Source organism: Schistocerca cancellata, chromosome 12, assembly GCF_023864275.1.
Source record: "Schistocerca cancellata isolate TAMUIC-IGC-003103 chromosome 12, iqSchCanc2.1, whole genome shotgun sequence".
Classification (NCBI taxonomy): domain Eukaryota; kingdom Metazoa; phylum Arthropoda; class Insecta; order Orthoptera; family Acrididae; genus Schistocerca; species Schistocerca cancellata.
This window is the reverse complement of record NC_064637.1, coordinates 155,270,612-155,284,806: the sequence shown is the minus strand read 5'-3', so window position 1 is coordinate 155,284,806 and position 14,195 is coordinate 155,270,612. Positions and strand designations below refer to the sequence as shown.

The following is a 14,195-nucleotide window of genomic DNA, read 5'->3' as shown; positions in this document are numbered from 1 at the left end:
AGATGAATCACATTTTACACTCCCTTAGACAGATGGCCATGGGCATGCTTGGCATGAAAGTCTGAAAGTGAACACCCTGCAACAATCAAGGGGGTGTCATGGTCTGAGGAATGTTTTTATGGGATTCTCTGGGTCATCTTGTCATTCTAGAAGGCACAGTGGATCAACACAAGGTTCGACGTATCATTTGGGACTGTATCCTTCCCTGCATTCAGTTTGTTTTTCCTCGACACCACAGCATTTGTGAGCAGTACCTGCAACATGTAACACAGCTCGCAGTGTATATCTGTTGTTTGAAAAACACCGGGGCGAGTTTACTGTACTCCCCTGGCCACCAAACTCTCCAGATTTAAGCACAATTGAGAATCTACATGATCACCTCAATTGGGCTGTTGGCACCACGGATCCTCAACTGAGATCCCTAGCATAACTGGCTACAGCACTGGAGTCGGGATGGCTCCACATTCCTGTCAGTGTCTTCCAGAGCCTTATTGGCTCTCTTTCTCTGTGTCTCACAGCTGTCTGCACTGCCAAAGGTGGCTATTCAGGCTTTTGACAGGTGGTCAGATCACTGCGAGTGGATAGTATATTTCCAACGTAGTGCCCTACAACCAGTAAATATTTAAAAAATGCCAAAGTTCAGTGCCAAGATCTAGTGATAAATACTTTTTATTATGGCTAGTTTCAGTCCTAGGTCCGCCCCGATAGCTGAGTGGTCAGCGAGGCAGTCTGTCACGCCGAGGGGACCGGGTTCGATTCCCGGCCGGCTCGGAGATTTTTTTCCGTTCGTGGACTGGTGTTGTGTTGTCCTCATTATCATTTCAACCTCATCAGTGGAAGGCAATGGAAAGCCACCACCAGAATCACTTCCCCAGACGCTCGTGCAGTGGACCTCTCTAATGAGGCTTCTCCCATGACAAGACCTGCCGTAAGGCAGAATCTAAAATTCCCATTTTTGATGTAACTGATTTCATGAGTTTTAAAATACGCCCTGTCCCAAGAAATATACAAAACCTTTCGTACTTCAAACAGCTGGTAGTTACACACTCAGTATTTTTAATGTAGATTGCTTTGACACCTAAACAGTAGCAGTAAAGATATTTCAATGTTATATGCAGATTTCATCATTTCATATTATCTATATGAATAAAGACACCAGCTTTTTTATTCAATGATCTGAAATTACATACTCATATGATTAAATCTGAGATATTCAATAAGTTAGAAAATAGTTAGAAAATGTTCACACAAATTACTGCTATGCTAAGTTGAAACTGAAAATTAAAAATCTGAAATAGAAAAAAGTGAGAACAATTGAGAAAAACCTATTGCATATGTACATCAATAACCCCCCAAAAATGTCAGATTAACACACCTTGAGGAGCAGGAACAGGGTGCAACACATCACATTAATGCAGTTATAGCATGACTTTCATATTTTCTATTTTGTAATGTTCACTGACATAAATAAAGCTGACTAAAACGTGTTTTAAAAGATATATTTTTTATTTTGGTTAGTAATTTGTAACCTTGAGTCATTGTATGACTAGGTGAACATGGGATGTCTCCTAAATCTACCCTCATATTGATTGGTAGAATAGATTTGACTGAACCAGACCTTGTCTCTCCAGTTTGCCACACTGTTGTGTGGGCACACTAACCAGAATTTATATCACTGTGACTGCATTATTCCAGTCCCACAAAACATGTAGGACAACTTTTGTGATGTTTGGGAGGTAAGAGACAAGATACTGACACAAGTGAAGATTCTTGAGCTCCGCTCAGATAGCTCAGGTGGTAACGCACTTCCCCGCATTGGCTAAGGTGCTGGGTTCGAGTCCAAGTCCAGGATACAATATTAATCTGCCTGGATGTTTCAGTATTGCAATGAAGGCGGAACTCTCTTGCCCTCTCCTTTTCCTTCCACCCCCCACTCCCCTCCCCGTCCGCCACCCTTGCAGATGCCTGTGTGTGCAGGTGTGTGTATATTCATGTGTTTGTGTGTGCACTGTAGCTCCAAAAGCTACTAAGTTTTCAGCCTTGCTTGTGTTCCTGTTGATGACTCTACATCTCTACCATTCAGTGTGTTTTCACCTTCGTGTCTAAGTTATTTATGGGTGATATACATTTTTTATTTTCTTTTGATCTGGATGGGATTCCCAATTTCTCACTTTGTGTTGGGAGCTTGTTGAATATCTTTTGGTCAGAGTAAATAACTCTTCTCTGAACCCTAGAGCAAGAGACAAAGTCTATGCAAAAATTATTTTTGTTTTGTATCAGGGTTGTGTAACTTGCAATTACTTGCAAACTTAATTTTATTATTAACAACAAAAACCATAAAGGAATAAATTTTCTTTGAAATTTAAACATACACACTCCTCACAGATGAGGTCTACAGGTTATTCCGGCTCACCGACTGCTGCCTACGAGGCACCACATGGAGTGATCTCTGTACATGGGACATGTAATCAGCATGACTCCTTCTGGTCGTTATTGCCAGTAAATGAATCCTTATGGCGCCACTGCTCCTTCATTTGAGAAGCTCAGCATTTGGCTTCACGAGGCTGAGTGGATCTCAATCCACACCTCCCTGTTTCAGAAAAATCTGAGGAGGTACTGGTAAACAAAGCTGGGTACTTCCACACCTGAGGCACTGACACTAACCATTCCACTGCAGTTTTTCTGCGAAACAAGGGTAACGATTCCGAGATTCCTTGCTTACTTTTGCTCTATAGGTACTTCATTTACTTTAGATGACTTGCCCCAGAAGACAAACTTATAAGGTGGCATACAAAATGAGTTCCCACTCACAGCTTTAAGTCAATGTAATGAGATATTAACTTCTCATTCTATGATTCACAGTTTCTATAAATATTTGACTAAAATTACTACATAAAATTGAGAAGGATGCTTTAGAATAAATTAAGACTTATAATAGCGGTTTCAAAGAGTAACTGAAAATTATACTCTAGAGAACAAATGGACATCATAAATAAGAAATTTTTATGATTCTTTTTAGGAATTTCCCCTAACTTACTATTAGTACACATTTTTAGGTATGTAAGCCCCCATTGTGATGTACACTGTTCACTCTCGAGTACACTATGTAAAATGGATTATCACAATCAATGCTATACTGTTCACTAGTTACCCTATGATGTACATGGTGACAATTATTGAACTATATAAAATAAAATCGTCATAACTTCTGAAAGGTTTGTGTTAGGACATTCAAATTGCATGGTTGGCCAAAGGGCACCATGGGAATTAGTAAGCGTATGCATGGCTTGGTTTAGTGACGAAGCCCACTTCCATTTGGATGGGTTCATCAATAAGCAAAATTGGCAGTTTGGTACTTTTGGGGACTGAGAATCCACATTTTGTGATTGAGAAGTCTCTTCACCCTCAATGGGTGACTGTGTGGTGTGCAATATTCAATTGCGGAATAATCGGTGCGATTTTCTTTGATGGCACGGTGACTACCAAATGGCACATGAAGGTTTTGAAAGGTGATTTCATCCCCATTAGCCAAAGTGACCCTGATTCTGATAAGATGTGGTTAATGCAAGACAGAGCTTGACCCCATCAAAGCAGGTGAGCATTTGATGTCCTGGAGGAGCACTTTGGGGACCACATTCTGTCTCTGGGGCACCCAGCAGGCATTAGCATGGGCCTCGATTGGCCACCATATTCTCCGGATCTGAACACATGCAACTCCTTCTTGTGGAACAATATTAAAGACAAGGTGTACAACAATAACCCCAAAACCATTGGTGTGCTGAAAACAGTCATTCAGGAGGTCATCGATAGGATCAATGTTCCGACACTTCAGCAGGTCATACAGAATTTCACCATTCATCTGCACCACATCATCGCCAATGATGGTAGGCATATTGAACATGTCATAACCTAAATCCAAATATCTGTAGTGGCATTTACATGTTGAGTAAAGTGTGTGCACACTGTAGTTTGTAACTAATTTATGTTTTGTTTTTTTTCATATAGTTCAATAATTGTCACGATGTACATACATCTTACACTGTTATCTCTGCCCCATGTTGACTGACTTCAGCGTGCATGCCATTAACAAATCCACTCAGTCATTATGAACAGCCAATGACTAAGTTACCATTGAGTGTAATGCAGCCTTACACGATTGTTATTTATAACCTATATTGTAACTTTGTAAATGTTAACAATTTACAAAAAGTGGCTGCAAGTGCTACTAATGTCATATATCGTTTTTCTTGATATGTTGCTTATGCCTTTGTAGATGCTTGAAAATGGCAGAAATGCTGAAATGGCAATAGCAAAATATAAAGGACCTATGGCTAAAAAGCAAAAATTAAATCATAAAAAAAGAGAGATAGAGACATTGCTGACTGGTAAACACAGAAACATAATTCTCAATTAATTTTCATGTGAGTTAAATCCATATTTAATTAATAACTGACTGCACACTAAGAAATTTTACTCATAGTGTTTTATTCAGTATTGACCATTAATGCCTATTTCTGTCCACATCTGTTTTCATCTGTCTGTCACTTGATGGTTCTTATATCTCCTCGAGCTCGGAAATGGCAGATTTTGGTGACACTGGGAGAAAGCGTGTATGGCAGAATGGTGGCAGGGGGTATTACCTTGCGCTCGCATTGGCCCCAAATCGTGGTCAACAGCACCCAGCGGGCAGTCCTGAAGGAGGAATGATGCTGTCACAAAGGCAGCAGCTTCTATCTACAATTCAGAGAATGCAGAATGGTTTGTCAGGAGTTATCTCAAACACTTATGGTTATTTAATAAATTTCGTGAAACATAGGTTACATTTACTTTTTGTTCCATAGATCCACAGTGAACTGATCCTCAAGCATTTAGAATACATCATAAAGCAAGAATACATAACACATATTTAAAAAGAGAAAGTATGCTGATGTCCCTTCCACATATTCTAAGTGGAATTGTCCTCAGGGATGTGGTAAAGGAAAAATAAACTGGCAGAAAAAATCACAACACCAAAAAATAATTAATGTAGACTAATGAAATTTTGGGGATGCATTTGTCCAGATACCATATTTAAGTGATTAACATTGCAAGATCACAGGTTAATGTAACTGCGAGATAAGGCATTGCAAATGTGAAATGCTGATACATTAATAACCAATGTAACTGCCAGAATGTTGAATGCAATCATCCAAATGTGCATGCATTGTCTTGTTCACGTGCTGGATGTCAGTTTGTGTGATGGAGTTCAATGCCTGTTGCACTTGGTTGTTCAATAGAGAGACAGCTAATGCCGTTTGTGGATGACACCGGAATTGTCATCTGATAATGTCCTATATGTGCTCGATTGGAGCCAGATCTGGTAATCGAGCAGGCTAAGGCAACACGTTGACACTCTGTAGATCGTATCGGTTTGCAACGGTTGTATGTGGATGAGCATTATTTTGTTAGAGATCACTGCCTGGAATTCTGTTCACGAATGGCAGCACAACAGATCGCATCTCCATACTGACGTACAAATTTTCAGTCAGTGTGTGGGAGATAACCACAATAGTGCTCCTGCTGTCATACAAAATTGCAACCCAGGCCATAAATATACACTCCTGGAAATGGAAAAAAGAACACATTGACACCGGTGTGTCAGACCCACCATACTTGCTCCGGACACTGCGAGAGGGCTGTACAAGCAATGATCACACGCACGGCACAGCGGACACACCAGGAACCGCGGTGTTGGCCGTCGAATGGCGCTAGCTGCGCAGCATTTGTGCACCGCCGCCGTCAGTGTCAGCCAGTTTGCCGTGGCATACGGAGCTCCATCGCAGTCTTTAACACTGGTAGCATGCCGCGACAGCGTGGACGTGAACCGTATGTGCAGTTGACGGACTTTGAGCGAGGGCGTATAGTGGGCATGTGGGAGGCCGGGTGGACGTACCGCCGAATTGCTCAACACGTGGGGCGTGAGGTCTCCACAGTACATCGATGTTGTCGCCAGTGGTCGACGGAAGGTGCACGTGCCCGTCGACCTGGGACCGGACCACAGCGACGCACGGATGCACGCCAAGACCGTAGGATCCTACGCAGTGCCGTAGGGGACCGCACCGCCACTTCCCAGCAAATTAGGGACACTGTTGCTCCTGGGGTATCGGCGAGGACCATTCGCAACTGTCTCCATGACGCTGGGCTACAGTCCCGCACACCGTTAGGCCGTCTTCCGCTCACGCCCCAACATCGTGCAGCCCGCCTCCAGTGGTGTCGCGACAGGCGTGAATGGAGGGACGAATGGAGACGTGTCGTCTTCAGCGATGAGAGTCGCTTCTGCCTCGGTGCCAATGATGGTCGTATGCGTGTTTGGCGCCGTGCAGGTGAGCGCCACAATCAGGACTGCATACGACCGAGGGACACAGGGCCAACACCCGGCATCACGGTGTGGGGAGCGATCTCCTACACTGGCCGTACACCACTGGTGATCGTCGAGGGGACACTGAATAGTGCACGGTACATCCAAACCGTCATTGAACCCATCGTTCTACCATTCCTAGACCGGCAAGGGAACTTGCTGTTCCAACAGGACAATGCACGTCCGCATGTATCCCGTGCCACCCAACGTGCTCTAGAAGGTGTAAGTCAACTACCCTGGCCAGCAAGATCTCCGGATCTGTCCCCCATCGAGCATGTTTGGGACTGGATGAAGCGTCGTCTCACGTGGTCTGCACGTCCAGCACGAATGCTGGTCCAACTGAGGCGCCAGGTGGATATGGCATGGCAAGCCGTTTCACAGGACTACATCCAGCATCTCTACGATCGTCTCCATGGGAGAATAGCAGCCTGCATTGCTGCGAAAGGTGGATATACACTGTACTAGTGACGACATTGTGCATGCTCTGTTGCCTGTGTCTATGTGCCTGTGGTTCTGTCAGTGTGATCATGTGATGTATCTGACCCCAGGAATGTGTCAATAAAGTTTCCCCTTCCTGGGACAATGAATTCACGGTGTTCTTATTTCAATTTCCAGGAGTGTAGGTACAGGTGCACTGTGTCTAAGGCACAGACAGGCCTTTAACTGGCCTCCTCCTAACCAACACACGCACATGTTCATCACTGGCACTTGCCGAGGCAGAAGAGCCTCGCATCAGAAAACTCAACAGACGAGCACCCTCTCCTCCAATGAGCTCTCTCTTGACACCACTGAAGTCACAGATGGCACTGGAATGTGTGCTTCAGGGCCATCAGGCTCATAACTGTCCTGAAAGTAACCAGTTTGTAACAATTTATTGGTCACTGTGCTGCCAACTGTTACTCAAATTGTTGCTGCAGATGCAGTACGATGCGCCTGAGTTGTACACCGAGCACCACCGTCTTCCCCTGTGGTAGCGCCATGTGGCCGTCCAGAGCCCAGTCTTCTTGCAACTGCACACTCCCACGACCACTGCCACCAGCAGCCATGTACAGTGGCTACATTCCTGCCAAGTCTTTCTGCAGTTGTTGTTGTTGTGGTCTTCAGTCCTGAGACTGGTTTGATGCAGCTCTCCATGCTACTCTATCCTGTGCAAGCTTCTTCATCTCCCAGTATCTACAGCAACCTACATCCTTCTGAATCTGCTTAGTGTATTCATCTCTTGGTCTCCCTCTACGATTTTGACCCTCCAATACTAAATTGGTGATCCCTTGATGCCTCAAAACGTGTCCTACCAACCGATCCCTTCTTCTAGTCAAGTTGTGCCACAAACTCCTCTTCTCCCCAATCCTATTCAATACCTCCTCATTAGTTACGTGATCTACCCACCTTATCTTCAGCATTCTTCTGTAGCACCACATTTCGAAAGCTTCTATTCTCTTCTTGTCCAAACTAGTTATCGTCCATGTTTCACTTCCATACATGGCTACACTCCATACAAATACTTTCAGAAATGACTTTCTGACACTTAAATCTGTACTCGATGTTAACAAATTCCTCTTCTTGAGAAACGCTTTCCTTGCCACTGCCAGTCTACATTTTATATCCTCTCTACTTCGACCATCATCGGTTATTTTACTCCCTAAATAGCAAAACTCCTTTACTACTTTAAGTGTCTCATTTCCTAATCTAATTCCCTCAGCATCACCCGACTTAATTTGACTACATTCCATTATCCTCGTTTTGCTTTTGTTGATGTTCATCTTATATCCTCCTTTCAAGACACTGTCCATTCCGTTCAACTGCTCTTGCAAGTCCTTTGCTGTCTCTGACAGAATTACAATGTCATCGGCGAACCTCAAAGTTTTTACTTCTTCTCCATGAATTTTAATACCTACTCCGAATTTTTCTTTTGTTTCCTTTACTGCTTGCTCAATATACAGATTGAATAACATCGGGGAGAGGCTACAACCCTGTCTTACTCCTTTCCCAACCACTGCTTCCCTTTCATGCCCCTCGACCCTTATAACTGCCATCTGGTTTCTGTACAAACTGTAAATAGCCTTTCGCTCCCTGTATTTTACCCCTGCCACCTTCAGAATTTGAAAGAGAGTATTCCAGTCAACATTGTCAAAAGCTTTCTCTAAATCTACAAATGCTAGAAATGTAGGTTTGTCTTTCCTGAATGTTTCTTCTAAGATAAGTCGTACGGTCAGTATTGCCTCACGTGTTCCAACATTTCTACGGAATCCAAACTGATCTTCCCTGAGGTCGGCTTCTACCAGTTTTTCCATTCGTCTGTAAAGAATTTGCGTTAGTATTTTGCAGCTGTGACTTATTAAACTGATAGTTCGGTAATTTTCACATCTGTCAACACCTGCTTTCTTTGGGATTGGAATTATTATATTCTTCTTGAAGTCTGAGGGTATTTCACCTGTCTCATACATCGTGCTCACCAGATGGTAGAGTTTTTTCATGACTGGCTCTCCCGAGGCCATCAGTAGTTCAAATGGAATGTTGTCTACTCCCGGGGCCTTGTTTCGACTCAGGTCTTTCAGTGCTCTGTCAAACTCTTCACGCAGTATCTTATCTCCCATTTCGTCTTCATCTACATCCTCTTCCATTTCCATAATATTGTCCTCAAGTACATCGCCCTTGTATAAACCCTCTATATACTCCTTCCACCTTTCTGCCTTCCCTTCTTTGCTTAGAACTGGGTTGCCATCTGAGCTCTTGATGTTCATACAAGTGGTTCTCTTCTCTCCAAAGGTCTCTTTAATTTTCCTGTAGGCAGTATCTATCTTACCCCTAGTGAGACAAGCCTCTACATCCTAACATTTGTCCTCTAGCCATCCCTGCTTAGCCATTTTGCACTTCCTGTCGATCTCATTTTTGAGACGTTTGTATTCCTTTTTGCCTGCTTCATTTACTGCATTTTTATATTTTCTCCTTTCATCAATTAAATTCAATATTTCTTCTGTTACCCAAGGATTTCTGCAGTATTGCTTCTTATAACCCTGTTAGACGACCTCACTGTAAGTCAGTGAGGTGTCGATAGTGGTGTCTGTTGCTTTACAGGAATTCTTGACTAACATCAATGCACCACATCTAGTCTCAAATGTAACTAACACTCACAACTGTTACAGTGTGCAACCCTGATTTGCATCCTCATAGTGGCACTACTAGCGCCACTCTTATGCCACTGATGCAAAATTTGAAAAAGCATCATCTTTCATATGCCTCACAACGCCTCATGTATGCTGCAATATTTTTTCTGTCAATGTACTGAACACAAATTCGTTTGTGCCACAATAACAAACTTTTCAAAACATGTAAATGTATTCTCATTACTCAATATTACTGATAATATATGAGTGTACGTACATCAGTTCTCCTAAGAATTTTGTCAGTGGGCTAGAAGGAGCTGGCCACCAATAAATCCTGTAAGATTCTCGGGAACTGAACTTCGTGTGTAGTTAAACTCTTTTATGGTAATTGGTAAGTTATTGAAAATGTGTGTTCCTGAATAATAGACACATTTCTGGACCAAAGTAATTTGCTGAAAATCTTTATGTACATTGCGAAACAGAACTAAAGGATCACTTTTTCGAAATACCAACATTTCCACCCATTGCAGTGCTTAAGTTTGAAATTTAGCTCTATGTCTGTGCAACCTTCCTCTGTAATGTTGCAAATGTGTGGCATCCTGCGACATCACCCTCAGGCTTGAAGACACTTCAAACGGTGAGGTGTTGACATGTTCGAGCTCAGAAGTTCTTCTGACATGTAAAGTGAGTTAATGATGCTACATTGGCACCAGATTTTATCACGATTCTGCCCAATGCCACCACGGATGTGCCACACAATGGGAACATCAGCACAGCCCCTCTTACCTGCATTTCACCTCTTCTTTCAGTGCCTCTGCATTGGAGGTCAGAATTACAACAATTAGTTTTGAAACCATGCTGTGTTCCTGTGTGTGGCCAATAAAAACATTCCATACACACCACTGCTCAAAGTTGCCACAAACAGGCCGCAGGTGGTGGCATAAAGGGTGTCAATGAAATACCCCATTATCTGGTGCATTGATTCCCATGTATTCTGTGGTCAAAATGACAATTCGCATTGTGATGAGCAACAGCAAGGCATTCATCACAACCCTTGACACTGCCGGCACCCTCGGGTGTTTCAATCCTTCTCTAAGGACATTATGAGGGTGTACCCTATCGAACATAATTTGGAGCCCAGTGCGACCACAATTTTTGCTTTCGTGTCCATGTTGGAACCACTAAGGACTGTTCAAAATCATTCAGTGAGCTTTGAATATGATATGAAACAGTAAAGGCAGCTTATGCTTTTTCAGTGCTCATATTTCCTGTTGTCTCGTGATGGCGTGATCACGGAGGATACGATATTGGCACGTCTGTGAATAAAATGGCAAAGGGTTGCTGTAAGCCACCTGCACAACTTCACTGAGAATTTTAAAGATGTACCTGTACAGACAGAACCCACGATGAAGTCCTAGGCATTTGAAGATTCAGGATGTCCTGCTATCAAGTGCACGAGCAGCAGCGTAGCCTGACTGCAGGTGACTGGTACACTTGTTGGAGGTTCTGTCCCTATAGGCACATTTTTAAGGTACTTGACAGAGGTGGGCGGGTGGCACCGAGGGTTTTGCCAAACTGGGCAGCCTGGGAAGAACCCTTTGCCATTTTATTCACACACATGTCAAAGGAGGACACAATACAGCACGAATGAAGAAGCATAAGCTGCTTTGAACTGCTTTCAAACTTTCATCAAACGGTGTTGAGAGTTCCACCCCCCTCCCACCCCCCGCCCCTCCTCCTCCCATTATCATGCCGCAGGAGGTTGCAAAACACAAGGTACGCAGAACCATAAGCACCCTTTGCTGCTTTGGATCACATTCAAACCTTGTCAAATGGTGTTGGATGATCCCAAAGGGCTCCAACCTGTGCACAGGAGCAAAAATTGCAGTCGTGTTGCACTCCAAAAGGGTCAGATCACGTTTAATGGGGATGCATTCCCAATGTGTCTTTATAAAATGGTCTAAACATCTGAGGATGTCAGCAGTGTCACAGTTGTCAAGAACATCTTGTCGTTCGTCACACTGTGAACTGTTGTTTTTGAGCAAAAAATGTGTAGGAATGATGCCTCAGGGAAACGTGTGGTTTCACTGAGATTCTTAATACCATCCTCCCCCCCCCCCCACCCCCCAAGGCGTTTCTGTGCCAGTTCTGAGCAGAGGTGAGCCCAGAATGTTTTCCACAATCATAAGAAAACTGTGAGTTCAATGAGGTGCATCACAGTTCTGATCTCCGTCACAGAGATGAAATGGAGGTAAGAGGGCTGTGATTACCTTCTCATCATGTGATGCATCCACAGTGGCATTGGGCAGAATTGTGGTAAAATTTGGTGCCACGTCATTAACCCATCTTACAGGTTACACAAACTTCTGAGCTGTAGCTTTTTCTCCAATGTGTTGACACCTTGCTGTTTGAAGTGTTGTTGAGACCAAGGGCAATGTGACAAGGGTTTTGCACCATTGTGGAAGAAGGCTGCATGCACCTTTGAGCTAAATTTCATATTTAGCATGACAATGTGTGGGAATTAAGGAGTTTCAAAAAAAGTAGTCCTTTAATTCTGTTGCACAGTCTAGATTATTGGTATTAACTGCATGGACTGAGCTGTAGGTTTGAAAAAAAAAAAAAAAAAAAAAAAAAAGGTATATTATTTCTGACAAATTTCATTAAGGAATAAATACACTACTGGCCATTAAAATTGCTACACAACGAAGATGTCGTGTTACAGACGTGAAATTTAACCGACAGGAAGAAGCTGCTGTGATATGCAAATGATTAGCTTTTCAGAGCATTCACACAAGGTTGGCGCAGGTGGCAACACCTACAACACGCTGACATGAGGAAAGTTTCCAACCGATTTCTCATACACAAACAGCAGTTGACCGGCGTTGCCTGGTGAAACGTTGTTGTGATGCCTCGTGTAAGGAGAAGAAATGCAAACCATCACGTTTCCGACTTTGATAAAGGTCGGATTGTAGCCTATCGCAATTGTGGTTTATCACACTGTGACATTGCTGCTCGTGTTGGTTGAGATCCAATGACTGTTAGCAGAATATGGAATCGGTCGGTTCAGGAGGGTAATATGGAATGCCGTGCTGGATCAAAAGGCCTCCTATCACTAGCAGCCGAGATGACAGGCATCTTATCCGCATGGCTGTAATGCATCGTGCAGCCACGTCTCGATCCCTGAGTCAACATTTGGAAAACAACAACCATCTGCATGAACAGTTCGACGATGTTTGCAGCAGCATGGATTAACAGCCCAGAGACCATGGCTGCGGTTACCCTTGATGCTGCATCACAGACAGGAGCACCTGTGATGGTGTACTCAATGATGAACCTGGGTGCATGAATCGCAAAATGTCATTTTTTCAGATGAATACAGGTTCTGTTTACAGCATCATGATGGTCACATCCATGTTTGGCGACATCACGGTGAACGCACATTGGAAGCGTGAATTCGTCATTGCCATACTGGCGTATCATCCGGCGTGATGGTATGAGGTGCCATTGGTTACACGTCTCTGTCACCTCTTTTTCGCATTGATGGCATTTTGAACAGTGGACGTTACATTTCAGATGTGTTACGACCCGTGGCTCTACCCTTCATTCAATCCCTGCGAAACCCTACAATTCAGCAAGATAATGCACGGCCACATCTTGCAGGTCCTGTACGGGCCCCGTCCTGGCCAACACATTATCCAGATATCTCCCCAATTGAAAACGTCTGGTCAATAGTGGCCGAAAAATTGGCTCGTCACAATACGCCAGTCACTACACTTGATGAACTGTGGTATCGTGTTGAAGCTGCATGGGCAGCTGTACCTGTACACGCCATCCAATCTCTGTTTGACTCAATGCCCAGGTGTATCAAGGCTGTTATTACGGCCAGAGGTGGTTGTTCTGGGTACTGATTTCTTAGGATCTATGCACCCAAACTGCGTGAAAATGTAATCTCATGTCAGTTCTAGTATAATATATTTGTCCGATGAATATCCGTTTATCATCTGCACTTCTTCTTGGTGTAGCAATTTTAATAGCCAGTAGTGTACACTGTAGAATGTGTGGCACAGCACACATCTGCATGTACACTCCACAAGCCATCTTACAGCATGTAGCAGTCAGTACTTTCGGGTTCCTTTTCTGAATGGTGTGAGGGGAGAAATGTTATTGGGAAACCTCCATACATGCTGTAATATCTCTGATTTTTGCAGCATGACCATTTCTGAGATTTATGTGGAAAGAAGTAAAATGTTCTCAGATCATAGACTCTAAGAACTCTAAGAACAGTAAACTTCTGTACAATGCATAACACCTCTCTCGTAACATCTGGCACTGGAGCTTGTGATCATCTCTACAGCTAATGATGTGATGTGCTTCCACATATTCTGCCGAGCTGTCATTTCCATTTTCTTACTATGTTTCGCTGCAATATCTACTCACTGCCTAGACTCCAATTACCGTGTGAAGTAATGCCAGTCTTGTACCACTGTTTGTAGCCAAGTTTGATTCTCAGTGTCCTCTGTGCCCTTTGATGCTCTTTCGTTCTTCAGAGTTTGCAGCGATATTCCGTGAAATGCAAATTCCCTCTGTGTTTTCCAACTCTGATGGATTCCATAGCCAGCAATATTTTAATAAATTATTTAAATTAATTTCGCAGCTTGAGGTCTCGCGGTAACTTTCTTGCTTCCCGAGCACGG

At 43.4% G+C, this 14,195-nt stretch overlaps 1 protein-coding gene across 1 annotated transcript in view; it reads right to left on the bottom strand.

Annotated features, from left to right (window-relative positions):
* LOC126109892 (uncharacterized) overlaps nt 1-14,195 on the bottom strand; it is a 76,212-nt gene that overhangs the window by 23,491 nt on the left and 38,526 nt on the right. Inside the window, exon 3 of the mRNA XM_049914980.1 lies at nt 4,641-4,734. Within this exon, the coding sequence (XP_049770937.1) occupies nt 4,641-4,734 (94 nt within the window). The remainder of the gene's footprint in view (nt 1-4,640; nt 4,735-14,195) is intronic.